At 38.5% G+C, this 25,350-nt stretch overlaps 1 protein-coding gene and 1 non-coding gene across 9 annotated transcripts in view; both read right to left on the bottom strand.

Moving 5' to 3' along the window:
• Window positions 1–13,175: 13,175 nt before the first annotated feature.
• Window positions 13,176–13,281, bottom strand: LOC113416000 (U6 spliceosomal RNA). Its single transcript, XR_003371396.1, has one exon. It is a non-coding gene; the product is annotated as a U6 spliceosomal RNA (small nuclear RNA).
• A 4,083-nt stretch (window positions 13,282–17,364) lies between these two features.
• The window catches only part of ANKRD28 (ankyrin repeat domain 28), a 103,410-nt gene continuing 95,424 nt past the window's right edge, over window positions 17,365–25,350 (bottom strand). For 7 of the 8 annotated variants that reach the window (XM_026673575.2, XM_087944901.1, XM_087944900.1 and 4 more), the window contains 4 exons: window positions 23,960–24,042; window positions 23,209–23,291; window positions 22,464–22,555; window positions 17,365–20,865 (listed from right to left, as the gene is read on the bottom strand). In XM_026673575.2, the coding sequence (XP_026529360.1) occupies window positions 20,579–20,865; window positions 22,464–22,555; window positions 23,209–23,291; window positions 23,960–24,042 (545 nt within the window). In that variant the 3' untranslated portion in view covers window positions 17,365–20,578. The remainder of the gene's footprint in view (window positions 20,866–22,463; window positions 22,556–23,208; window positions 23,292–23,959; window positions 24,043–25,350) is intronic. The other variant, XR_015745552.1, reaches the window with a different exon arrangement.

Below are 25,350 nucleotides of genomic sequence, written 5' to 3'. Positions count from 1 at the left end.
GCTACCGGGACTTTAAGATATATCTAATATCCTGAAAACTACGGGTTTTTTGAATGATACATTGTTTCCAGAGGAGATTCTAAAAGCGTAATAGCGCTGAAAGGGAAAGTTTACTTTCCTTCCTACGGACTTAACAAAGGGACATTGAAAATCTGCTTTTCTAAAGAAGGTAAAATTTAAAGCTCTTTGTTATAAGTGGGAAGGGAGATGACTAAGACCTGTATAAAGATCTTGTTGGAGGAGATGCCTTGGAGATTTTGAGACTAGAAGCTAATTGCAATAAGGCTTTAAAGTACAGACTAGGCTCTTTTTTTCTTTCTTAACTGATATTACCCCAGGAAGAGAAAGTGTAAAGGGAAGAACTTTTTGCTCTGTTTGGATGCTTGATGACTTTGGGACTTTGGGGAACTGTTTTTTAAGTTTTGAAACATCTTGGTTGTTCTAAGAAGAAGAAGAGGGGGGGAAAAGAAGAAGAAAGGTTTACAATGGCTCTATCTATTGATGAACTAAGAAAGGAATATGGAAAAACAAAGAAAGAAAGAAAGAAAGAAAGAAAGAAAGGACTTTGAGAGATATCTTTCACTTTTTTAGAAATGGGCTTGCTACTTATCAGCAAATACAACAACAAATGGAGGAAACAGAAGAAGAAGAAGAAGAAGAAGAAGAAGAAGAAGAAGAAGAAGAAGAAGAAGAAGAAGAAGAAGAAGAAGAAGAAGAAGAAGAAGAAGAAGAAGAAGAAGAAGAAGAAGAAGAAGAAGAAGAAGAAGCCATCTTTAATGAATTAAAAAATCTGACTAAGAAAGAGAAGAGAAAAAGAGGAAGGAAAATAAAGGACTTAAGACCTAAAAAAAACACCAAGAAAGAGAAAATGAGATGCAAAACCAATACAATGCTAGAAAGCAAAAGAAAAGAGAAATACAACAGAGAGGGGAAGCCAAAAAGGCGGAGGTTAGGAGAGGGTGTGTGTGTGAAAAGACTAGGTGGGATAAGAAAGGAAGGGAAAAGGGGGAAAAAATCCATAAAGGTATAAAACAAGATGGGAAAAATAAATTTTTTTTTAGGGACAAAGGGTAATGTATAATTTATTTTAAAAAAGGATCTGCAAAAGTACATAAGATAGTATTGTAGTATTTGTATTAGAAATAGAAAACTAGAATTTTATAAGAACTAATAAAATATTAAAATATCAAAATGCTTAATAATGATAGATTTTATGATTTAATAAAATATTAAAGGGAATGTTTAAAATATAGAGTTTATTGGCTATTGTGTTAATGTTACTACAAATGTATTATTGTAGCATTTGTTTTTGAAGTAGACAATTGGAATATTACAAGATTTGATCAATCAAAATATGTTTAAGATTTAATAATAGATCTTAACATTTAATATTATTGAGAAGGTGTAAAATGCTTAAGATTTAATGATAGAGCTTAATTTGTTATTCCCTTAATGTTATCACAACTTTTTTTTATTCTCTCTTTTTTTTAATTTTTTCAGTTTAAAATGTACTATTTAAAATGTACTAAAAAAGTAGAATGGTAATTATGTACTTAATCATTTTATAGATTTATTATTCTCTCTCTTTTTTTTTCTTTTCTTAAAATTTAATAGGTAGATTGTACTAAGCAGAATCAGATTGGGAACTGGGTATTATCTTAAATGTTAACCTAAGGGATAGAAAGGCATCATACTTCGATTAGTCATTCCAGGAGAAATCTTTTTTTTTATATATATTAAAGAGAATGAGATAAATGGACAATTGGAAAAGAATGGACAAAAGATACAAGGATAATGATTTAAAGTAAGATGAAATAAATAAAATAGAATTAAGAAGAGTGAAAAGCGGGGAGAAGTTATATAGAAGATATAGAATGGTTAATAAGTAATGGTATATAAGATGAGCATGAATTTAATTGAAGTCCATACAAAGAGAGGTATTCTGGGGCCAAGCCACTTTCTAAAAAGAAGTTTTATGTTTTTTGTGTTTTGTGTGTTTATGTTTGATTAAGAATTAATAAAACCTTGGAGGAATGTTAGACGAGAATATTTGTAAACAAGTCAGATGAAAATATTAATATGATGGTTATAAAATAGACGAATATAGAAAAGAAATGTAATTGAATAAAAGGAAAGAGAAATAATGAGTAAAGAGACTAAAGAGAAATAATCTTTGCTAAAAGATATTTATGTGTTTATAAGGAAATGGGATAAATTAGAATTATGCTGTATAAAATAATCTTTTATCTGCCTTGTAAAAATTTACAATGGAAAGAGGTTTTATGTTTGTAATGTTTAATGATGTTTTGTTTGTCTTTAAAACTAATAAAATTTGTTTCAAAAAAAAAAAGATATGGGGAAGTGGCAGGTTTGAAAATTAATAGACACAAAACAAAACTCCTAGCCAAAAATTTAACAGAATTACAAAAAATAGAATTAGAAAGGATAATGGGATTGCAAACAATAAAGAAAATTAAATATTTAGGTATATGGCTGATGGCACATTGCAAAACAGTAAAGGAGAATAATTATAATAAATTATTACAATAAACAAAAAAAGATTTAGAATTATGGGCCAAATTGCAATTATCATTATTGAGAAGAATAGCAACTATAAAAATGTCTATTTTTATAAATGCTTATATTTATTCCAAACGATCCCTGTCAGATTAGAGAAAGTATTTTTTGATGAACTTAATAAAACTATGTCAAAATTTATTTGGTTAGGCAAAAAATCTAGAATAAAGATAAAGTCACTACAAGATATAAAAAGCAGAGGATTTGGGCTACCAAATTGGGAGTTATATTATAGTGCAGCAGCATTAACGTGGACGAAAGAATGGATCAATTTAAGTAATAAAAGAATATTAACTTTAGAGGGTCATGACCTGCAAAGAGGATGGCATGCCTCTCTGTGGAAAACAGGTACCAGAAAACAACAATATTTTCATAGGCATTTAATTAGGGACTCTTTCTTACAACATTGGATTAAAATTAAGAAACATTATACAAAAATCCCAATTTGGCTATCTACGATGGAAACAATGATTCACCTAATTAACCTAGATTTGAGTAAGATGATAAAATATGAAGATATATTAGATACACAAGGAAATTTGAAACCGATACAGGATTACCAAAAACAAAGGATACAGATTGACTGGTGGACATTCCTTCAACTACAGAACAGGTACAAACAAGACATAAAAGATTTTGGAATACATTTGAAACCACAATAACTGGATTTTACTAGGCCCATATTAAAAAAAACATTACAAAAATCTATAAATATCTGCTGGAAGTAGACTTGGAGGAGGAGATTGTTAAAGGATGCATGATAGCTTGGGCCCAAAATATCGGACACAACCAGACATGATATTCTTCCAATTAAAATTGGAATTCCATTTTTTTTGGGAATCGCCCCCCCACCCTCCCCACCCTTCTTCTCCTCCTTCCCCTCCCCTCAGAGGCCCCCTGAGTCAGGAGTTGCTACCGCCGGCGTGGCTCCACGCGGCTCCAGTCCCGTGTTGCCTCGGGAAGGGAAAGGCAAAAAGGAAGAGCCGCAGCGGTGCTTTGCAAGGAAAAGGGAGCTGGGCAGCCACAGACCAGCCGTCTCTCCGTCTGACGGCCTCGGCCGAATCTCTGCCTCCCAGCGCACTTGGTCCTCCGCCCGCAGGCTTCCCCAGCTCCTTGCCAAGCGGGTTTTCCAACCCAGCCTGGCAGGGCCCTTGCTGCCTTCCCGTCGCCTGGCTGGCCGGGCTCCTTAGGCAACCCGGCTGCCTCGTGCCGAGAAGCGTGCTGCCAGGTGGGGGCCACGTGGCGCAGGGCAACACGCCACCACCCGGCCCTGGCGAGGGAAAGCAGAGGGCGCTCCCCAGGCAGCGGCCTCGGCCCCGCCACCAGGGAAGTGGCTGCCCAGCTCCGGAGCTGATCCACACCTGACCGGCTGGAAAGGAAGGGTGTGTAGCATTGGTGTTGTGTGTGCGATTTCTTGGCGCGCAGCACGTGGTCTCTTTTGGCCGGCCCCGATTTTTTTTTCAGAAGGGAAAATATCATGCCTGCACAACATAAAATTGACAGAATGGGAAAGTATGTGGAATAGAAATTATAAATTAATGAAATCAGCAGCATATAAAGAAAATGCCTATAAGATGTTTTAAAGATGGTATTTGCCCCCCTCAAGATTAGCAAAAATGTATCCCAACATGAAAACGGCATGTTGGAAGTGCAAAAAGAAAGGAACATTTTATCATATGTGGTGGTCCTGCTCGGAGACTCAAAAATATTGGTTAAAAATTCAAAAATGGTTATAAGAGATTACCAGTGAGCAAATAGAATTAGAACCAGAATTGCTTTTATTGGGGATATTCAAAAAGAAATATGGGAGAAAAGGGGCGTGCCCTTTCTCTGTGAGCTGTGAAGAGCATCCATTGTTTGGGATGATGCTTCTGTCGCTTGTTTGATAGGCTGGGCTTTAATTGAGAAGACGCTCCTCCTCCTCCACGGGACTCCTCCTTAGCGTCCCCAGTTTTGGCAAAGTCAAAGTGATGAAATATTTCTTCTCCTTCACCCTTTCTAATACTTGGCCAGAATAGCATCCCAACAGACGAGTAGTAGGATGGATGCTCTTCACAGCTCACAGAGAAAGGGCGTGTCAGGTAAGTACCAACGGCCCTTCTCCAGATGAGTTGTTCAGAGCATCCATTGTTTGGGACATACCAAAGCTTGGCGTGTCCTATGGGAGGGCTTCCGTCTGGAGCCATCAGAACCTTTGTAAGAACCTTGGGCAGATGACAACCCAAAGGACAGTGCAATGTATTCAAAACGTTGAGTATTATAACAAAAACTAAGATTAAGTCAATGGAGGGTAGAAAACGCCTTAAATAATAAAAATGGTAGGGTTAATAACAATATAAACCCCCAAATAAAATAAAATAAATTAATTAATTTAAAATTAAACCCCCCCCACCCGCGACAAATAAAAAAAAAAAAACCGGCCAAAAAAAAAAAAAAAAAACAACCACCACCCCCCAACAGAACCCAAAAAAAAACCAAAAAAAAAAAAAAAAACACCCAAGGTAAAGGTAAAAATAAAAAAACCCCAAACAACCCGAAAACCAACAAACCAAAAAAAAAAAAAAAAAGACCACCCCAACCCGCAAAACCCCTAGGTTCCCCCCACCCCGGCAACCCCCAACCGCGCCGCGAAGACTGGGACCCCCCTCCCCCCCCCCCACAAACCCAAACCCATCCCCCCCCCCCCCCCCCCCCCCCCGCCCCCCTGGCCCTGAACAAAGCCAAGGCAACCCCGGAAGGCCCAAAAAAAACCCGGGGAAAAAAAACAAAAGAAAAAAAAAAAAAGAAAACCAAAAACTGGGGTCTACAAAAAAAAAAAAAAAAAAAAAAAACAAAAAAAGATAGGTTGGGGCACCACCAACCAAATGATCTCCTATATTGGGAGGAACCAAGAAACCCATGACACAATGTTTACTCGGGATGAAGGCACTTGAACAATGGCAGGCACCTCCTTTTATTAGGTTGCTTGCAAGCGTCATAACAGGAACAAGGAAATTTTCCTTATAAGGTAATCTACATAATTATGCTAATGCAAAAACTATACCATTGCTGGTGTCTTATCACCTCCACTCTTAGCCCTGTCCAATTACTTTCTTTTCCCATATAACTTTCGTTTCTTCAGCCAGTATTTTTTCCACACAGTCAGCACTTTACCACATAGCAACATTAGACTGTCCATCCAGCACTTTTACAAGGTTGACCATTGCAACATTAGGCGTCCATTTATTGTTGTACATTGCAACATCTCCTCTGTCTTTATTTTATTTGGAAGGTGATATATTAACACTGCCCTAATGGTGATTCTTGCTTGCCCCCTCCTCCTCCGAGTCTGAGGCTTGCAAGTGCATTAGGATGCATGTTTTGTCCTTACCAGCACTTTTGATGATTTCATCTTCGTCTGAATCCGAGGAGAATGTTAACAGAGCTCGCTTTTCTTGTGTATGGGATATGAGAGTATTTACCTGTTTCTGAGTTCGTGACAGGTTGGAATCCAACTGGCTTAATCTGCGTTTTAAGAAGGCCAAAACTTTGCCCAAAATACAAGGGCCAATGGTACAGAGCATAAGTAGGAGAATAAGAGGACCAGCAATGGCAGATACTAAGGTGGTTAACCATGGGGAGAAGTTGAACAGACCCTGATACCATGTGTGTTGAGCCTCTCGTTCTCTTTGCCTTTCTTTTAGTCTCTTATCTAACTCTTTCATAGAATCTAAAACCACTCCTGAACTATCTGCATAAAAACAACATTCTTCTTTCAGTGCTGCACATAACCCACCCTGCTTGAGGAACAACAAATCTAAACTTCTTCTATTCTGTAAGACAACTTCAGATAAGGAGGTGAGGGAGTTCTGTAAAGCAACTATAGATTGTTCAATGTGGCGTAAGTCTGCATCTATGGTGGCGCTTAAGTGGCGAAAATGCTGATCAGAGGTAACAAGGCCAGCTATACCTGTGGCCGCCCCAGAAGCCCCAACCCCAGCGGAACAGCTAGTGTCAAAGCGGTTACTACTTCTCTTTTTGCCCTAAGGTTATATTTTCTAGGTTCTAGTAGAGAAACAAAATCTTCTGAGTCATATACATCCATTTTTGGAATCAATTGTACCTGAATACAAAAGGAATTCTGCTTGATTAAAGTATCCCCGCTGGCACAGGCTGTCAGTCCCGTGGAACATGCCCACATTGAAGCATCTCCAGGAATGAAGTATTGACCCTGGAGGCGTTTGTTTATATTGCCTCCTGCGGTGGTAAATACCTGGGTCCAATCTCCTATATTAAGGTCGAGTCGGTGAGCCGGTATGTACATATCACATAAGTACTGTCCCGTGGTGGCATTTAAACAAAATTGCGAGTAATTCTTAGGTATGTGGCCCAAACAGCAGCCTTGGCCTATTATGGAAGTGATAGTGATGGTGGTACTATTGTGCCATCTACATTGGGAGTCCGAGGTGTCATTTCTTATGGCCTGTGAGGATCCTACTGCTTCATAAAATGGCGGAGTGGGAGACAAACATAACCAACAATGCTTAGATATGAGAGTGTTGGAAGCATTCAGGACACTGTAAGAAGATTGAAGAAGTGGCAGCAAGGGATTAACTGTTGTTGGCAAAGGTTGTAGAAAGGAAGATTTAATTTCCTTGGCACTTGGTCCCACAGGACCAGAGGAGGGTATGTGTACTTGTCGTTGTATGTAAAAAATGTTGCCAGAATCATACCCCGCGGTGTCATACACTCTTCCTCCCCACTTTACTCCAGTGTCCCATAATGTAGATGCTTTCCCTTTTGCAGTGAATCTCACAGTGCCCATGTTGCAACGGGCACCTGGTGGTCCCCCTTCCCTAGCGCAAGGCATTTGCTCCCTTGAACGAGAAAGGGTGATTAAGTCATTTTTGTAGGGAGGGCTCCACCAGATGTGACCAGTGGACACACAGCTCCAGGATTTGCAAAAGTAGTCCGATAGGCCACCACAAGTGTGTTGATTGAATTCAATACCTGTCCATATGCGTCCTTGATGATCCATGTGATGTTGTATGGCCTATGGGCGTTAAAGCTGGTGGATGTTCCATCAGTCCAGCGAAGCGAACAGCCAAGCAGGAAGAAGAAGAGTGTTATCATCTTTTTCGGATGATGGCTCCGCTGGTTGTGGACGGTGATATGGGCGGACACACCTTGCAGGAACCCAGAGAGTTCTGTCAGGAAGTTGGACTGCTGCGTAGCCTCGACCCCAGGTGATCAATTCGACAGGTCCTTTCCACGCAGGATCAGGTAACTGTCTATAATAGACAAGTGGTCTCGAAGTGGGAACAGGTGGTTTAGTAAAGTGTCGAGACGCAGCAGACAGGGGAGGGGTGCCAGTGAGATTGAGGAAGTTAAGTGTATACAGACAAACATTTAACACATTTTGCAATACTGGGAGGCTAGGGGGGCCCTTAAGGCCTTTTGACCCCATGTATCGTTGTAATGCCAATTTTAAGGTTTGATTAGCTCTTTCAGCTATAGCCTGCCCTTGGCTATTGAAGAGGATCCCAAACTTATGGGTAATAGACCAATGATGACAAAATTCCGAAAAGGAGGAACTGGTATAACTTGGTCCATTATCAGTTTTTAAAATTTTTGGCGGTCCCAGTACTACGAAGGTCCGAATACAATGATTGATAACGTGTTTTGACGTTTCTCCCCTTTGAGGGGTGGCCATGATGAACCCTGAATAGGTGTCAATAGACACGTGAAGGTATTTCCAAGGGGCGAAAGGTGAGAATTGAGTGACATCCATTTGCCATGTCTCACAAGCCTCTACGCCCCTGGGATTAGTCCCCTGAGGAAGGGTTTTTGCTTGCAAACTGCAAGTGGGGCATTGTTGTATAATTGCAGTTGCTTCTTCCAAAGAAATACCAAATTGTTTAACCAGAGCCTTTTTGTTTTGATGAAAATAACTATGACTTTCCCCTGCTGTTAGAGGGGAAGGTTGAGGCATCTTAATACTGATGGAAAGTACTTTACAAGCAGTATCAGCTACCTGGTTCCCTTCTGAAAGGAAACCTGGGAGATGTTGATGACTACGTATGTGGGCTACAAATAGAGGATGGGTCCTAGATTGAATGAGCATTTGCAGCTGAAGCAACAGTGTCATTAATGATGGTTGTATAGAAGGAGACAGATATGCCTCAAAAATATGCAAGACCAATTGGGAGACATATAGACTATCCGTTATGATGTTAATTGGTTGCCCAGGAAATGTCTCCAAGGCTAAGTTAAAAGCAGCTAATTCAGCTTGCTGTGCCGATGATTGGGGCTTTGTCAGTTGCTTGTGCCAGTTAGCTTGATCATACCAGACACAAGCACCATGAGTTTTAGAGCCATCAGTAAAAACTGTGATGGCTTGAATTAGTGGAAAAGCAACTACTGGAGAGGAAAAGGTAATAGGTACCGTTTTTATTAGCTGCAAACGGGGGTCAGAAGGGAGATGGCAAGAGATGGGACCAATCCAATTCTCCAGAGCGTCCTGCAATACATCTGACGTCTGAAAAAGGGGGTCCCATTGAGAGAGTTTGAAAGGAATGTGTATAGCTTGAAGATCATGACCGAGCAAAGCCTTGGCTCGGTGACGTCCCTTGATACAAAGCAGAGCGAGCTGAAGGGCTCTAGAGGTGACAGTTGCCCTAGGAGTGTGAGGGAGGTGAAGCCATTCGATGATGCACAGCCTTTTTGTCTCAGGAGCAATTTGGAAAAGAATGGCTGTGAGAAGGGCTGGTGTGGGCAAGACAGCCAAGGAGAGCAGACAGTTGGGGATGATGCGATCCACCCATACGTGCTTTAAAGCGTTATTGACTTGGGCTAGTGCCTCCAAGTGCTGGCTTGTAAGATGGACCACATCTGAAGGATGTTTCAAGCCCGTGAGGGCATGGAATAGAGGGGAAAGGGTTGCAGTAGTGACATAAAGATAAGGCCGTGCCCAATTGAGCGTGCCGAGATATTGTTGAAGTTGTACAAGGGTCGGAGAGGAAGGGAGAGTCAGAGAAGGTAAGGCAGGAGCGGCAGCAGAAGACAGGAGTTTGTGACCAAGATATTGAAAGGGATAGTGAGATTGTATTTTTTCAGGAGCTATGTGGAGACCAGCAGCAGTCAAAAGTCTAGTGAGGATGGGAAGGGTTGTTGCCACTGTACCTTTAGGGCCGTCAGCTGCGACTAAGATATCATCCATGTAATGATACACAAGAAAGGAGGGATATAGATTGTGATATGGCTGGAGAGCCATGTCAACATAATGTTGACACATAGTGGGAGAATTTAACATTCCTTGAGGAAGGACTTTCCACTGATACCTTTTGGTGGGTCTGGAATTATTCAGTTCCGGGACAGTGAAAGCAAATAGAAGCCTATCTTGGGGTTGAAGAGGGATGGAAAAGAAGCAATCCTTAAGGTCAATAACTAAAAGGTCAAAATACTGTGGGATAAGGTTTGGGTTGGGAAGTCCACATTGCAAAGCACCCATTGGCTGAATGATAGTGTTCACAGCTCTAAGATCCTGGAGGAGATGCCATTTCCCAGATTTCTTTTTTATGACAAAAACAGGAGTATTGTATGGGCTAGTGGATGGTTCAATGTGGCCAGCGCTCAATTGTTCAGAGACCAGAGTGGTTAGAGCAAGCACTTTTTCTTGAGTGAGTGGCCATTGATCTACCCATACAGGGATAGAGGACTTAAGAGTAAGTGGAAGAGAGGCAGGCATAGTGATATTCACGGAATGTGAAAGGTAGCTCCAAGCTGTCCTAAAAGATCCCGACCCCACAGATTGAAAGCAAGGGGAAGGATATAAGGTTTGATGAGAGCAGAAGCAGAAGCATCAGGGGTAATGGCCGTGAGCCAGTTAGAGCTGACCTGAGCGCTTTGAGCTCCACCAACGCCGTGGTGATTGTTCAAGGGGCCATTGTGGGGGCCATTCAGTCATTGAAATAACCGAGGCGTCTGCTCCAGTGTCCACCAGTCCTGTAAAAGGACGACCATTAAGAGACACTGTTAACAGAGGTTTAGAAGCCTCTATAGAGCAGTCAATAGCCATCAGGGAGGGGGGAGAGGAGGGGGGTGGAGGAGGGAAGAATAATAAGAGTGGCTACGATAGTGTTAGCAGGCAATGAGAAGGGTCTATCACCTACAGCTGTAAAAGAGAGGCAATTAAGAGCGGATGAGTCATAAAGAAAGGGAGCGGCGACCACCCCTTCCATGATCAAAGAGGAGTTTGGGATGAGCAAGATGGGCATGTGAGGTGAGAGCGGGCGGGGAAGCGTAACTGTGAGAGGGAGGGTAAAGACAGATCCAGGATCCTCATAGATGATAGCAGTTGAAAGCAGAACAGGGAAGGCCATTTGTGTGGAGGGGGGTGCAGCCTTGAGGGTGGGGCTAGCTGCAGGCCCCGAGATTAGTTTTCCGACGGTGCGGATTGAGACAACGAGGAAAGATTGGAATGGCACTGACTGGCCCAGTGATAGCTGTTGCGGCACCTAGGGCAGATTGTTTTTGGTCTCGCAGTGGGAGCGGGGGGGCTTCGTCCCTTTGGTGCCCTGCTGCCCCCTGGTGAGCGACACTGGGAACGAAAATGACTGGGTTTTCCACAGTTGTAGCAATTACCAGAGCGAGGGGCAGTCATTACGAAAGAAGAGGTTAGAGCTGAAGCAAGAGCAGTTGCACGGTGAGCCTCAGTTCCTACATTTTGGCAGGCTGTAATATAGTCAGCAATAGTCTGATGGGGAATGGACTGAAGAGGTTTCAGAACTTGCTGACAGTCTGCATTAGCATTAGAAACAGCCAGTTTGGCAAGAAGTTCAGCTTGAGCTTGGGGATTGTCTATTTGCCGGTTGAGAGCCTCTGACAACCGGTCAATGAAAGAAGTATATGGCTCAGAAGGTCCTTGAAGAATTTTGTTAAAGGACAAAGAAGGTTGAGAAGGATCAGGGACCCTGCGAAAGGCATTTAAAGCAGCATTTATCATGATGGGATAACCCCCTGCCCCCATCTGAATCTTATCCTGTGGAGTACGGATGGCTCCCTGACAAAGAAGATGGTCCAGGGTAACAGCCTGAGGAAGGCCAGCCATTGCAGCAGATAGAACAGCTAAGCGATAGTCATTGTGCCAAGCAGCAAGTTGAGAAGATGTTAGGAGCATAGAAGCCATCATTTGCCATTCAGAGAAAAGAATATTATGATTATTAGAAATGTTTTCTAACAAGGTTCTAACATACGGTGACTTAAGGCCATATTTGACAGTGGCGGATTTGTGTTCTTTCATGAGATCCCACTCCATAGGGACATACTGAGGGGCAGGATTTCCATTTCCACCACCTGCCGGGGCTTGGAGGACCATAGGAAAACAAGAGAGGTCCTCCGGATCTATTTTTCCTTGAATCAGTGCCTCCTGAAAGGTATTACGAACAGGCAAGGAGGCAGGAAAATCATTGGATTTGATAGGGTTAACATCAGGAACATGAGGGGGGTTGTAGGGAGGAGGGGGAGGGGGGGAGGAAGGGAGAGTGGGATACAGAGCAGAAGGTGTGGAAGTTTCTGCCGAAGAAAGCAAGGGATCTTTAGGAGACGGAGAAGGCTGATCCGAAGTCTGATCAAGAATTGGATCAGAGATTGAGTCAGAGGGAGGATAAAGAGTGTTGATGGCAGTCATAAGAGCTCTCCAGGCATAAAGAATTTCCGGAGGGGCTCGAGGAGGTTCATGAATGTATTTCCCTATTTTTTCCCAAATAGATTGTTTAAGAGTGCCACCTTCTGGATAAGCGGGGCAATGTTTTTGAAGAAATAGAAGAAATTTAGTAATAGCCTTTTTTGAGATGGGGTAGATAGTTGTGCCGTTAGTTTTCTGCAAGTGATTCGCCTTCCTGACTAAGGAGTGAAGCTCGTCCACATGCTTGGACAGAGTCTTGGAAAGTGGGGTGCCCATACTTACGATGCGCTTGCCGATCTCCGGTGCGTAAGATGAGAGTCAGGGCAGCACACTTCTTGATGAAAGTCGTGCTGTGAAGAATCACGTCGGGGTCACCAATTGTGGCCTTTTGCTGCCCGCACCCTGGCGACGGCAGGGTCTGAGTTCAGAGCCCTGGGCCTCTCATGGTAAATAAATAAACACACGGACAAAATGTTTACTTGGGATGAACGCACTTGAACAATGGCAGGCACCTCCTTTTATTAGGTTGCTTGCAAGCATCATAACAGGAACAAGGAAATTTTCCTTATAAGGTAATCTACATAATTATGCTAATGCAAAAACTATACCATTGCTGGTGTCTTATCACCTCCACTCTTAGCCCTGTCCAATTACTTTCTTTTCCCATATAACTTTCGTTTCTTCAGCCAGTATTTTTTCCACACAGTCAGCACTTTACCACATAGCAACATTAGACTGTCCATCCAGCACTTTTACAAGGTTGACCATTGCAACACCTCCAGGCCTTCAATTTGTCAGGGATATCCTCTGGGAGGAGGAATTCTGGTGTGGTCCCACAACTATCAGGCAAGTAGCGCTGCTGAAGGCCTGTGTTGAACCAGTCTCTCTGAGGCTCTCCTGGATGGCATTGAGAGATCCAGGGATGGAGGCAAGGTGAAATATGGAACACTTCACAAATTGCGTGTCATCCTTGCGCAGGGGCCATGCTAATCTTCTCTGTATCATTCCAATTTTAGTATATGTGCTGCTGAAGTGAGCACTCTGGAACTGGGACCAGCCTGGCTGGGGAAGAGGACTGAGACTTCTGTTCAACCTCCCTCATGCATTTTTTAAAAAAATTTAAGATATGCTCATCTAATGCATTTTGGTGTCTCTTGGCATCCTTTGTTGCCTTAGGACGTTTTTACCTACTTTGAGTTGGTTTATTGTCCTCTGGGGGTATCTTTGGTTGCCCTTGAAGATTCTGACCTAAAGCCCACAAGGTGAGATATCTATATCTATGTATCTATATGAGATATTAATGGACTGTTGACTGGTTCAGAGGACTGATATAAACAGAGGCAGGGAATCCTCTTGATATTTGCTCTCCCCCCCGTTTATTGGTAAATTCAATTTGTTATTATGTTATTATTCATAATATTTTTGTTATATCTGTGCACAGCTACTAACATAAATTGTTGTGCTGTTACCAAACTCATAATTAGATGACTGAATATGGAATCAAATTGTGAGGCCAAATAGAGAACACCTTTCAGGACCTGTATTGCAATTGAGTGATCCTGCAGTCACTGGCGCTCAACAGCTTCCTGCCCAGACGGACACAGGCCTTGGTGCTCGCTGTTACTGTGCTGCTAGAATTCTGTGAGGGCTGCCAACTGAAAAAGGAAGCCCAATAGTTAACCTCAGAAAGAGGTCCGTAATCGGCATAAATGTCCCCTGGATCCTCACGGAGATCCTTGTGAGGGGAAGTGGCCTCTCAACAGATAATGCCATGGAATTCTTATAAACAAAATAATGATGGCGTTGTTTTAGTCGTCAAGATGTAGCATCAACCATCATCTTTTAATGTGAGCCGATGCGAATCTAACTAGAATTTGAGAATTTGAGCAGGAGAACTCAGAGTTCTCTGGCTCCACCCGATCAATAGCCCTTGCTCCTTCTATATACCTTGCGGGAGTATATCTGAAACTACAGAATCTCCTGTGGAGAGATACCTGAGGGTAAGGATGCTCTGTCCTGCTTAGTGACCGGAGTTATAGGGAATTCCAGCCAGAAGGAGCGCTCTGTTGTTCAGAGCAGTATGCTGCACCTCCGCAGAGATACATTGGCGTATTGCTAATTCCATCCACAGTCACATTTTTGTGGGGATCTTTTCCGGTAAGTCATCATCTTGACAGAATCTGGCTGCTGTTGGAGCAATGTGGCCACAGAGTCACTTCGAGCCACTTGTACTGATCTAGATGGGCTACCTGATCTTGTGCAGCTGCGCTACATCTGGATTACACAGACAGATTCAGGGGTGGTTGCAGAGGGGGATTGGAGCCAAAGTAGGCCTGGAGGAGATGTGGTTTGAGAATTTTCTTCATCCTCCCACATGAACTTCTTCATGTGTTTTCCTAGTACCTTATGGCGCTTGTTAGCATCTTTTTCTGCTGCTTAGGAGATATACTTAGAATGCTTCAATTTGTTTTGAGAATTTGACATGGCTCTTGAACTACTGCTGCTTGCCATTGTGACCGCTTATTAAATTTTATTGTTAATGAGGCTGAAATGTTGGGCAGTTGGCACGCCCAGGGACCTGAACCAGCAATGGCCAGGGAACCCTAAAACAATGCTCCCCAATTTTGTATAATCTTATGTAAGAATACTGAATTCTTATTCTTGTTCCTATTATTATTATTGTTATTATTATTTTGTTATTAATATTATTATTTCCAAATTAGCCAAATTAGGAACATCTCATAGGCCTAGAAAGGAGGAATTGTTGAAATAAGATGTAGGCCTGCGACAGCTTCCTGCACAGGTGGACGTAGGCCTTGGTGCTCGCTGTGGTACTGCTGTTTAATTTTGTGAGGGCATAAGCCAACAGTTTCCTCCTTAATGAATAAGGGTCCAAAATAGAATAATTATATCTGAATATCTATCTATCTATCTATCTATCTATCTATCTATCTATCTATCTATCTATCTATCTATCTATCTATTTATCTATCTATCTATACATGCACACACATATGTATTAGGGTGATTTTTCTCGGGTTCCAGGAAGGAGACCCCTGCTTGGGGAAAGAAAAGCCTCTCACAGTTCCAGAAATAAAATGCAGATCACTACTGCATGGTTAGTGAGTCTGCAATGGCACCAGCCGTTATCTCTTTAGGCACGTAATGAGTTAAATCGGCTCAGCAGCACTTCCACACCTTGTGGGGAGTCGATACTGCAGTTTCCCCTTGAATAAAAAAGCGCGGTGGGGCAGATGGGTGCTGATGCCCCCACCCCAGACGGTGTTCCCAGGGGAGAGGAAGAAAAAGCCTCGGGCCCTTTTAAAATGGAGCCTCTCCCATCGGGCGCGGGCAGCGGCGATCGTAGCGGCTCGGCTTGAAAAGATCGTAATGTGAGTTGTTAGCCATGCAGCTGAGGTGTTATCACCTCCTATCGTCCTGGGCGCAAGAGATCATTATCTGAAGCTATGGAGAGCTCCCTTGGCTCGAGTTATATATCGTAGGGAGCTGCTTGACTCATTGAAACTAAAAGCCTTAAAGGAGTTGTTTAGAGTTTAAAAGCAAACCTTTTTGTTGACTCCTTTTGAAGCCTTTGCTATTCCGGTCAAGGGAAAGGAAATTAAACTGCCTATATTCAGGAAGGCTGAGCTAAAACTGGGGACGCTAGGGAGGAGTCCTGTGGAGGAGGAGGAGCGTCCTCTCAATTAAAGCCCAGCCTATCAAACGAGTGACAGAAGCATCATCCCAAACAATGGATGCTCTGAACAGCTCATCTGGAGAAATAAAATATTTAATATAGCAGTGTAATTCTTAACTATGGTTTTTTTTTTTACTATTACTAATATCATTCCTTGATTGTTGGATCCTAATTAGTAAACAGTATTTTTTTACTTGAAGGGTCTTTTCTATTTGATAATACCTAAAATTCAACATTTAGCAATTGATTTCATCTCTCACTGCTGCGTTCTGCTGTGCTCATGCTTCTTACCTGCCTTACTCAGTTTGTCTTTGTAGTGTTGAATTTTCTTTTTTTGATTGGCAATATTGGATGTCCCATATTCTTTATTCTAGGCATGTCATAAACACCAAGTCTAGAAGTCTAAAAGTACCTCAACTTTTTCTTGATAGCATGTTGAATGCCATCCCACACAAGAAGTTGATCATCTAGCAATATACCATCAATCATTTCAGAATGTCTGTCAACTGGTTTTATTGGTAAAAATGGCTTATCACTGCAATCTTCTGTACCATATGAAATGATACTCTTACCATTGTCACTGAAGTAATAATTCATTCCCAGCATTTTCCTGTATTGCTATTGCCCAATATACATATTGCTAGCTTTAGCTGGACAGCTGTGATGATCTTCATGCCAACTCTCAGGATTCTTCACTCATTCCTCATTGGTATACCTTTCCATCATGATAAAGCACCACAATATAACTCTGGGAAGAAAGTAAAGTAATACTTGACCTATAATCAAGAAGTAGGTTAATTGGTGTAAAGAAAATTCTCTTTACATAAAACAAATGATATTTTTGTGGTTATACAGCTTAAAACACTGCACTCCATTTTGTGCAATCCTCTTAAATAAAATGGCATCCATCTTTAATATACAGACATCAGGATTAGATAAAATGTTGCAAATACAACTATTAATAAAACAGAGTTTAGAGAAAAATGAGGGAAATTAGTAATTTGCTAGTATTAAAAAAAATTTGAAAAAAAAAATCCCTTCAGATTTCCATTCTGAGATCCAGATATTTAAGGTTCTATCAAGAATATCAGGGACATGTATTCTTTTTTTGAGCAGTGATGTGACCTAGAGGTGGAGAAGCTTGCCTTCTACACAGAAGTTGAGAGATCAACCCTAGGCAGTGACAGATGTTTCTTTATCAGGGCACAAAGAGAAACTATCTGCTGCAAACTCCACATAAGCATCAGGAAGAGCATCCAACCAGTAAACGCTCAGTTCCACTAGTCATCTTGTCTCCAGCCTGAATAAAGGGATTACGGAGTTGTAAAAGAAAAGAAATACATTCTTCTTCTTTCATTGAATTTTGTTGAGTTGATTCACTTATTTAGAAAATCAAAATAAAACTTTACTCAAAATTATTACAATATTTAGTGATAACCTTTTTTTTTATTTTTTTGAGAACTCATATTGTGAGATTTGTGGGAAGGGTATAAAATATAAACAATTACCATTTCCAAGATATACATATTAAACACAACTAAACTTTCTTAGGACTAAAGGAAACTGTTCACCATTTTTTGAACAGGACTGAGCCTTTTCAGAAGACTTCTATTGCATTGTATTAAGTGTTGAGTATAACCTGCTTTTTTATATATCCAATTCATTGTAGAAAAGCACTTGATTCTTATTTATCGAAGCATATTCATTTCAAATGCTGTGTCATCTTTTGTTCAACCCACCTTGCTTTGATATTTCATTCTAATTGTAGGTAAGAAACTGACCTGAGTATATCTCCCTAGAACTGACACTAAAAACAATGCATTATTGACATCTTGGGATATAAACTGGACTATAAGACATTGATGTAGTGGTCAAGGGCAGTATATTTGTATTTCACATGAGAGGGCAGTGTGTCTGTGGGGATTTGCCTAGAAACTCAGACCTAAGATTTGTTCATCTGAAATATAAAGTATCATATGATAGTTTTATGTTATTTCATTTACTGTCTTTTACACTTGATGGTAAAATAGCAAAATTGGTATTAAATTTTGACTATGATTAGAGTATTCTTTTTATTCTGTGCAAATATTGTATTCATTACAGTTGTCTTTGTTTTACTGTTTCCAGGATGGCCTTTGTCTGCATTGTGTGTTAGACAAGATCTTCTAAATTATCAAATGGTTTGGAGAAGAACCCTGTGTCTACCTTTTTTAAACTGCCTGCTTATTTTCCAAAAGGCACTGTATCTTAACCATATTGGACCAGAAATAAAGATTTCACAGCATTTCAATTAGGGGAATTATACGCTCTGAATATAAAGTTGGCATCCAACTGGTTTTGTTTTTGTTTATTGAGGATCTAAATGAAGAAATAAAGAATATCTTATTTATCAGTTTTAGCTGATTTTACCTGCTCTGGGTTGAATTATAAGGATCTGAATAGAATTGTATATTTTTTAAACTGGCTAACATAGATTTTATTTTGTTGCTAATTGCTGATTTATCGATCAATGAAAGCTATTGGAGGATGTTATTTAAATAAGGTAAATACTTTATTATTTTATTGTGTTTTCTTTTCCCTGCCTAAAGATTTTGAGAAAAATACAAGACAAATCAATTATTTGATTATTGAGTAAAAGAAGTAACTAAATGCCTCATAGTTCAATTCAAATGTTCCAAAAGTTGATAGCTTCATTTATAAAATATTGTTTTCAGAGTTAATTGTGAAGTAAAAAGTCTTATGAAGAGCATGTTGATATCCAATTAATTACTAGACTTCTATATCTATTCCATTTTAGTCACTAGTGTATATAAAGTGATACAGAAAAGAAAACTTTAGACTTTCAAGATTTTCAACTGCTCAATAACAATACCCATGCTTCATTCAGAAATGAAATCCAGTTAAAATAAACAGATGAGGTTTCTGAAATATATATTTAAATATCTGAATTACTGCTAACTCAGATACTAGTTAAGCTAATTATTGCTTTAGAATCAAGAAAATAAAAAAGCATTGCACAATAAGATTTATAAATCTGAGGTTTCAATACAATAAATTTGAATTAATTCTCAATACTCCATAATGATACATAAATTATTCATTAAATACAACTCTCACATTTGGATTTTATTATACTCTGTAAAATATACACAGTAATCTTGATGTACTGAAAGAGTGCAGGTAAGTACAGTATTCAAGCAAATGCTATTTCTATGTACATGCTCGTTAATTCTTCAAAACCCCCACAAAATTATCAAATAGATCAAAATACTGTCTTGTGTTTTCACACTATGTTCAGAAAACAAGCTGATAGTTTACAATGGTATTAAGGTTTCCAGTTTCACTACACACACAAAAATAAAAGGTAGGGATCCATTTGCTATAACTTTATCATGCAAGATAGTCTTGCAGGTATATAACCAAAGCAAGTAATAATTATATTGTTTTTTCAAATAAAGTAAATATTTCTATTTTAACAAACCAGAGGGGAAAATGTCATTCCTCCATGTTTATATTTTTTTATAGGAGCCTATTATAAATTAGACAAACACAGGTAAAATTTTTAAGTGTAACAGAAGGATCAGCATCATTTGAAAAATTATAAAATGAATCACTTCTGTATGTTTCCGACGTACCTTTTTGGTAATAGGATAAGAGTATTTTATTGTATTCTTTTCAGTTATATTCTTAGCCTTAAAAAACATTTTTAATTATATGTATACCACAGAGGCACCAATATCATTTGTTAAATTAAGTAAAATATTGAGTGAATTGTAAGAAATAGTATTCTATAAGGCAGCCTAATAAAATATCAGGATATTGCAGTTCTATTTTTGATGCAGTTTTACTAGCCAAAAGAATTCCCCCCTGATTTGTGTGTGTATCTTTGCATCCCTCTCTCTCTTTTCTCTGTGTGATAAAGAAAGCTGAGCAGTGATTACTACATTGCTGTTTTTGCACTCATTACCCTGACAATTCCTGGTTCAGCTAATAACAGCTTTAGTACCATAAGAATCTAATAAATTAAAAGCTGTATTTTTAAGGTACATTTAATAGTGTTGGAAGGCTATCAGATGATTAAAAACAAATCAACAGTTAAAACCAATTTGAGATTAATTGCTAGTTGCAATTTAAGGGTTGGTTAAGACTATTACTTATTTAAGCTATTCAAGTTTCTCAAAAAGAGTTTTTTAAATGTAAAAAAAGTCTTAAAAGTTATTTGGTCCTTTGGCAATTTGCAGCACAAACAATGCCTCCTGTACCAAACTCAATTATTGCCTTAAAAATGATCTTAGTTTTTATAGTTAAGATTTGAATCTATTGTCCATTTTGTTGTATAATTGCATATTTCTTTATTAAAAGATGCACAACCTTTACTGGAATTATTAACTGAAATTAACACATTGCAATTAAATAACATTCTAGATAACTTTTTGAACCATAGATTCCAAACATTTCTTTTGCATAACCTGCTTTTAAAAATCTCTCAAAAGTCACATTTTTCATGTGTCCCCATACTTTTGCTAAATAAATCTTTTCCTTGGGCTGTCCTTTTTTTATATTCAGCAAGATTGCTTTCTCCAATAACAAACTGGAAATTCAGCAAGTAAGTTCAATCTTCAGATCTCTAATGAAGCTTTTTAATAGGTTTCAGAATCTGAGTCATTAAGTTCATCTTCTTCTGTATATGAATAGCCATCTTCCCTCCCAATGTTGTTGAAACTACAATAAGAACTATGTTCACTTCGGATAATTGGTGAAGAATCAAATGTGACTGTTTTTGAACTGGTAGTATAATGATTAATGGAATTAAATGTAAGAGAAGGTATTTGGCTACTTGATGAAACAGGCATCATTGTAGCCAGAATGAGAGCTAAGCAGTCAGCCACATCTTTGTTGGGAGCACAGGCCAATGCTGGTGTATAACCTAGAAGCGAGAGAAAAGTAGTAATTTTATTTTATTTTACTTTCTTTCAGTTCTGCCAGTGGATGTAAAAGCAAAATGCAAAAAACAAATATATGATTATTCTAATTGCATTATAATTTTGCATTTTAATTTAAATAACTATGGGGCCAGACCTCTGAAAAACATTAGTACCATATTCCTGAAATCATTAAAAAAAGAAATAAATCAGAACTTTTAATGTGAAAGATACACAATCTATCACAACTAAACCAAGATACTAGGACCAATTTTCTTTGACAAATTGGTTATTAAAATATATATGGAAATTTGCCATATAAACCTGAGAATATAAAGAGCAAGACTGAAGCCATATTTGTTCTCTGTGTGACCTGTTAGAGATCAGAACAGTTATGAAACTTGTTCTGCTGATGTTCTGTTTGGTTATGAAATCATTTGTTCTTGGCTTGGGTTTATTAAAAGTCTGTTGATTTATTTTTATGCAAATCTCAGAATTTTGGCAAGCCAGCCAGGGGAGAATAGGAATCAGAAAAAAAAATTGTGAGATTTGCATAAAAATAAATTAATGGACTTTTGATAATCTAATCCATAGGATGCTTTATTAGGGAAGATACTGCAGTATCGGTCCCCCAACTCCCAAACCAACCAGGTTTAAGGAGGAAGGAGACGCTTCCATTTGGTGAATACAGCTTATAGAGGCTTATCAAATCACATGGTTACATAACACTTTCTGTTGTCCATATATAGAAGTTATACAATGTTTTTCATAAGAAAGTTCCACCGTTCCATGGAAAACTCTCAACATTCTCATTATAGTCAGATTTCCTGTTTTTCTCCAAATGGTTACACAAGTGATCATTAATATTCCTATAATGTCAAGATGACCTTCTTATTAACCCAAGCCAAGAACAAATGATTTCATAACCAAACAGATCAGCAAAACAAGCTTCATAACTGTTCTGATCTCTAACAGGTCAGACAGAGAACAAATATGGCTTCAGTCTTGCTCTTTATATTCTCAGGTTTATATGGCAAATTTCTATATATTTAACAAATACCCTAAAAAATGGGTACTATATAATAGCCAACGTATTATTTAACAGCCTGAACACCTTTCTCAATGCAACTAAACCCATTTCTACTGAAAACTGGTAATGCAAATTCATGACATTTTGAGAAATGCTAAAAGTATATTGTAAGCCATAAAATAGCCCCTTGGACATCAAATATTTGTTTCAATAAAGGAGAATATTTGTAGTTCAGGGTTGAAATGAGAGGTCCTTGGTGCTATCTGAGCTTGCTTGTTTTCTTGCAGATGTTTCATTCTCTAATTAGGTAACATAATCAGAGTCTCTTGTTCAAATGTGATTTGTATTACTATAAATATTTTAAAAATAGGGAAGAAAATATTTGCAGTAAATTTACTACACTCATTTTATAGTAACCATCAAAGGAACAATTAAATTCATGGATGTATCCTAATTGTTGTAATGACAAATTCAAGCCATCCTATTTAAAAATAGTATGTCTCAAAGTAGACTTCTAAGTAGCATTTGGATTGCCATGATTCGACTGCAATTCATCTGTTTTCATCCACTTACCATTTTCATCTACTGCAAGTACACTTGCCCCTTTCCCCAGAAGTTCTTGAACTACAACTGTTAATCCATTTCGTGCAGCAACATGTAAAGGCCTGTGGAGAAAACCACATGAAAACACTGAAACAAAAAAATCAGCAATTTACACAAGGATCAATCTACAGAAAACTTTTACAGCTAGTACTTCATTTGTATCCTTAGCACTAGAAATTTGGATGCAAAATGTAACAAACAAACAAAATCCCAGGGATTTCTACAGCAGGAAAAAGAACAATTTTCAATTCATTTGAATAAATTATCTAAAAATGACTGCATGATTTAAGCATAAAACATTTGCAGTAAATAAATAGGCATAAATATGAAGCATAAATTGGTTGCTGTATGTCTAAACAGTTAACAGTGAGAATATGTATATAGTGAATCTATATTGCATGAAATTAAGCAGCTATTTGGATTTTAACCTAGTTGTATCTAAATGTTTATAGTTAACACTAATTGTTATATTATTTGCACTATAGACTGCTTAGGTTTAATGATATTGATAAAAGCATTTAAACCCATATATTAGTCTTTGTAAACAAAAGTTAATATTGACTTCTTTACTTCTTTACTGATTAGATGACACAAATTTATGATTAACTCGAAAGAAGAATTTTCTCTCAGCTATGAGACCAAGAACACATGAACCAAGTTTAATCTTTCACTACAAAAATATGGCATAATATTGTGCCAAATAGTATTTGCTTACGTCTGCAATGCTGTATTGGTGGCATTGATCAGATTTCTATCTGTAATCTTCTCTAATATTAACAAGGCACTGGCTTCATGACCCTAAAGAGACAGAGAGAAAAAAATGTATATTATTTCTCTTTTAAAAAGTAACATTTCTTCAAGGCTTAGAAAACACCAGCTTCTACTCTGGAAACAATCCATAAGAAGTGCATTTAGACATAAGGAACACATAGCTGTAACTTAAAGGTGGAGTTTTATTGACAAATAAGCAGTAATATGGTCTTACTAGATAGTTCATTAAATAAGAGTTCATGGCTGGCTCAAGATTTTTGAATAATTTGCATAATATTTCATTTGCCTTTACACTAGTGGTTATATTTCCTGTTTTTAGAAAGATATCTCCCTTCTTTCCATTGAGGTATCACCCTGTTTTTCCTTTTGCCAAATCCAGTGCCTAGATATGTTTTATGGAAATGGAACTGATATATAAATAAAATAGTTCAGGAATAAAGTAAATTAAGCTCTTAGATTCTTGTTAAAAATGTGTTTCTCTCTCATTATCTTGTTAGAACCAAGAAATAATAATTAGAAAGAATCCCTTCTATTCTCATCATATATAATTGTAGAGAAGAAATATTTACTTCCTACTGCAGTTGAAATGGTGTACTGCCACTGCTGGTCTGGAGTAGCTTACTTTATGAGGAAAAGTTACAAGAACAGCAGCAGCAATACATCACAGAAGCTTCAAATCAGAAAATCATATATACCTTGCTGCAAGCCAGATGTAGTGCAGTGTTTTTACACTTATCTTGCAAAGTCAGATCAGCTTTAGCACTGCTAACCAATACCTCTGGGGAAAAAATAAAATACTATATTAACTAAAAAGCTAAATTTGTCAACAGCACTTGCATGGTATGTACATTTATACTCTTAAAATTCATTTCTTATCAACAGAGATTCATGACTCTGATATGTAAATAGTTTGAAAGTTTTCTGAATTATTAATATTTTATTCTGTAATGCTAATTGCTCATCATTCATACAGTGGATATAGAAAGTCTATACAGCCCTGTTAAAATGCCAGGTTTTTTAATGTAAAAAAAGTCAGACCAAGATACATTATTTCATAATTCTTTTCACCTTTAATATACCATATAAGCTGTACAATTCAATTGAAAAACAAACTAAAATTGTTTAATAAGGAAAAAATAAAAAAATAAGAATAACGTGGCCCATAGCTGTTTATACCCTTTATAGGTAGGGATCAACCAATTACACTCAAACTGATGTTAAGTTGTAATCAATACATACCTCCATACACTTAAAGTGACTCTAATCAAGCCCATATAAAAATTCAATTGTGCTAGTAGGATTTTTCTGACATTTATTCAGTACAAGTTATGCAAAGATCTGCGAAGAGCTTACAAAACATCAAAAGGATCATATTGTTAGAAGGTATCAGTCACGAGAAGCATACAATTTCCCTCCCCAATGCATTGGATATACCATGGAACACAGTGAAGACTATCATCTACAAGTAGAGAATATATGGCACAACAGTGCCATACCAAGAACTAGATGTCCCTCCAAAATTGATGAAAAACAAGAAAAAAACGGCTCTGAGAGGCTGGCAAGAGGATTATAACAACATTACAGGAGTTGCAAGAATTTCTGGTAATCACTGGTTGAGTACTACATGTTATTCTCTGCTGTGGGGTAAGGTGGCAAGACGGAAGCCTTTTCTTACACAGAAAAACATCCAAGCCTGGATAAATTTTGCAAAAACCTATATGAAGTCTGACAAAAGTGTATGGGAAAACTTATTATGGTCGATGAGACCAAGGTTGAATTTTTTTTTTGGCCATAATTCCAAAAAGTATGTTTGGCGCAAAAACAACGCTACACATCATCAAAAGTACACCATACCTACAGTGAAGCATGGTATGGGGTTGGTTTTCTTCAAGTGGAACTGGAGCTTTAGTCAAAATGAAGAAAATTACAGTTCCAAATATCAGTCTATTTTGGCACAAAACTTTCAATCCTCTGCTAAAATGTTAAAGATGAGTTTCACCTCTCAACATGACAATGACCAAAAGCATATCTTCAGATCAACAAAATAATTGCTTCACCAGAAGATCAAAGTTTTGAAATGGTCCAC

The sequence above is a fragment of the Notechis scutatus genome, chromosome Z, assembly GCF_049901735.1.
Source record: "Notechis scutatus isolate UNSWTSFEM ecotype Mainland chromosome Z, rNotScu1.2, whole genome shotgun sequence".
Classification (NCBI taxonomy): Eukaryota; Metazoa; Chordata; class Lepidosauria; order Squamata; family Elapidae; genus Notechis; species Notechis scutatus.
This window is presented reverse-complemented; position numbering and strand designations above follow the sequence as displayed.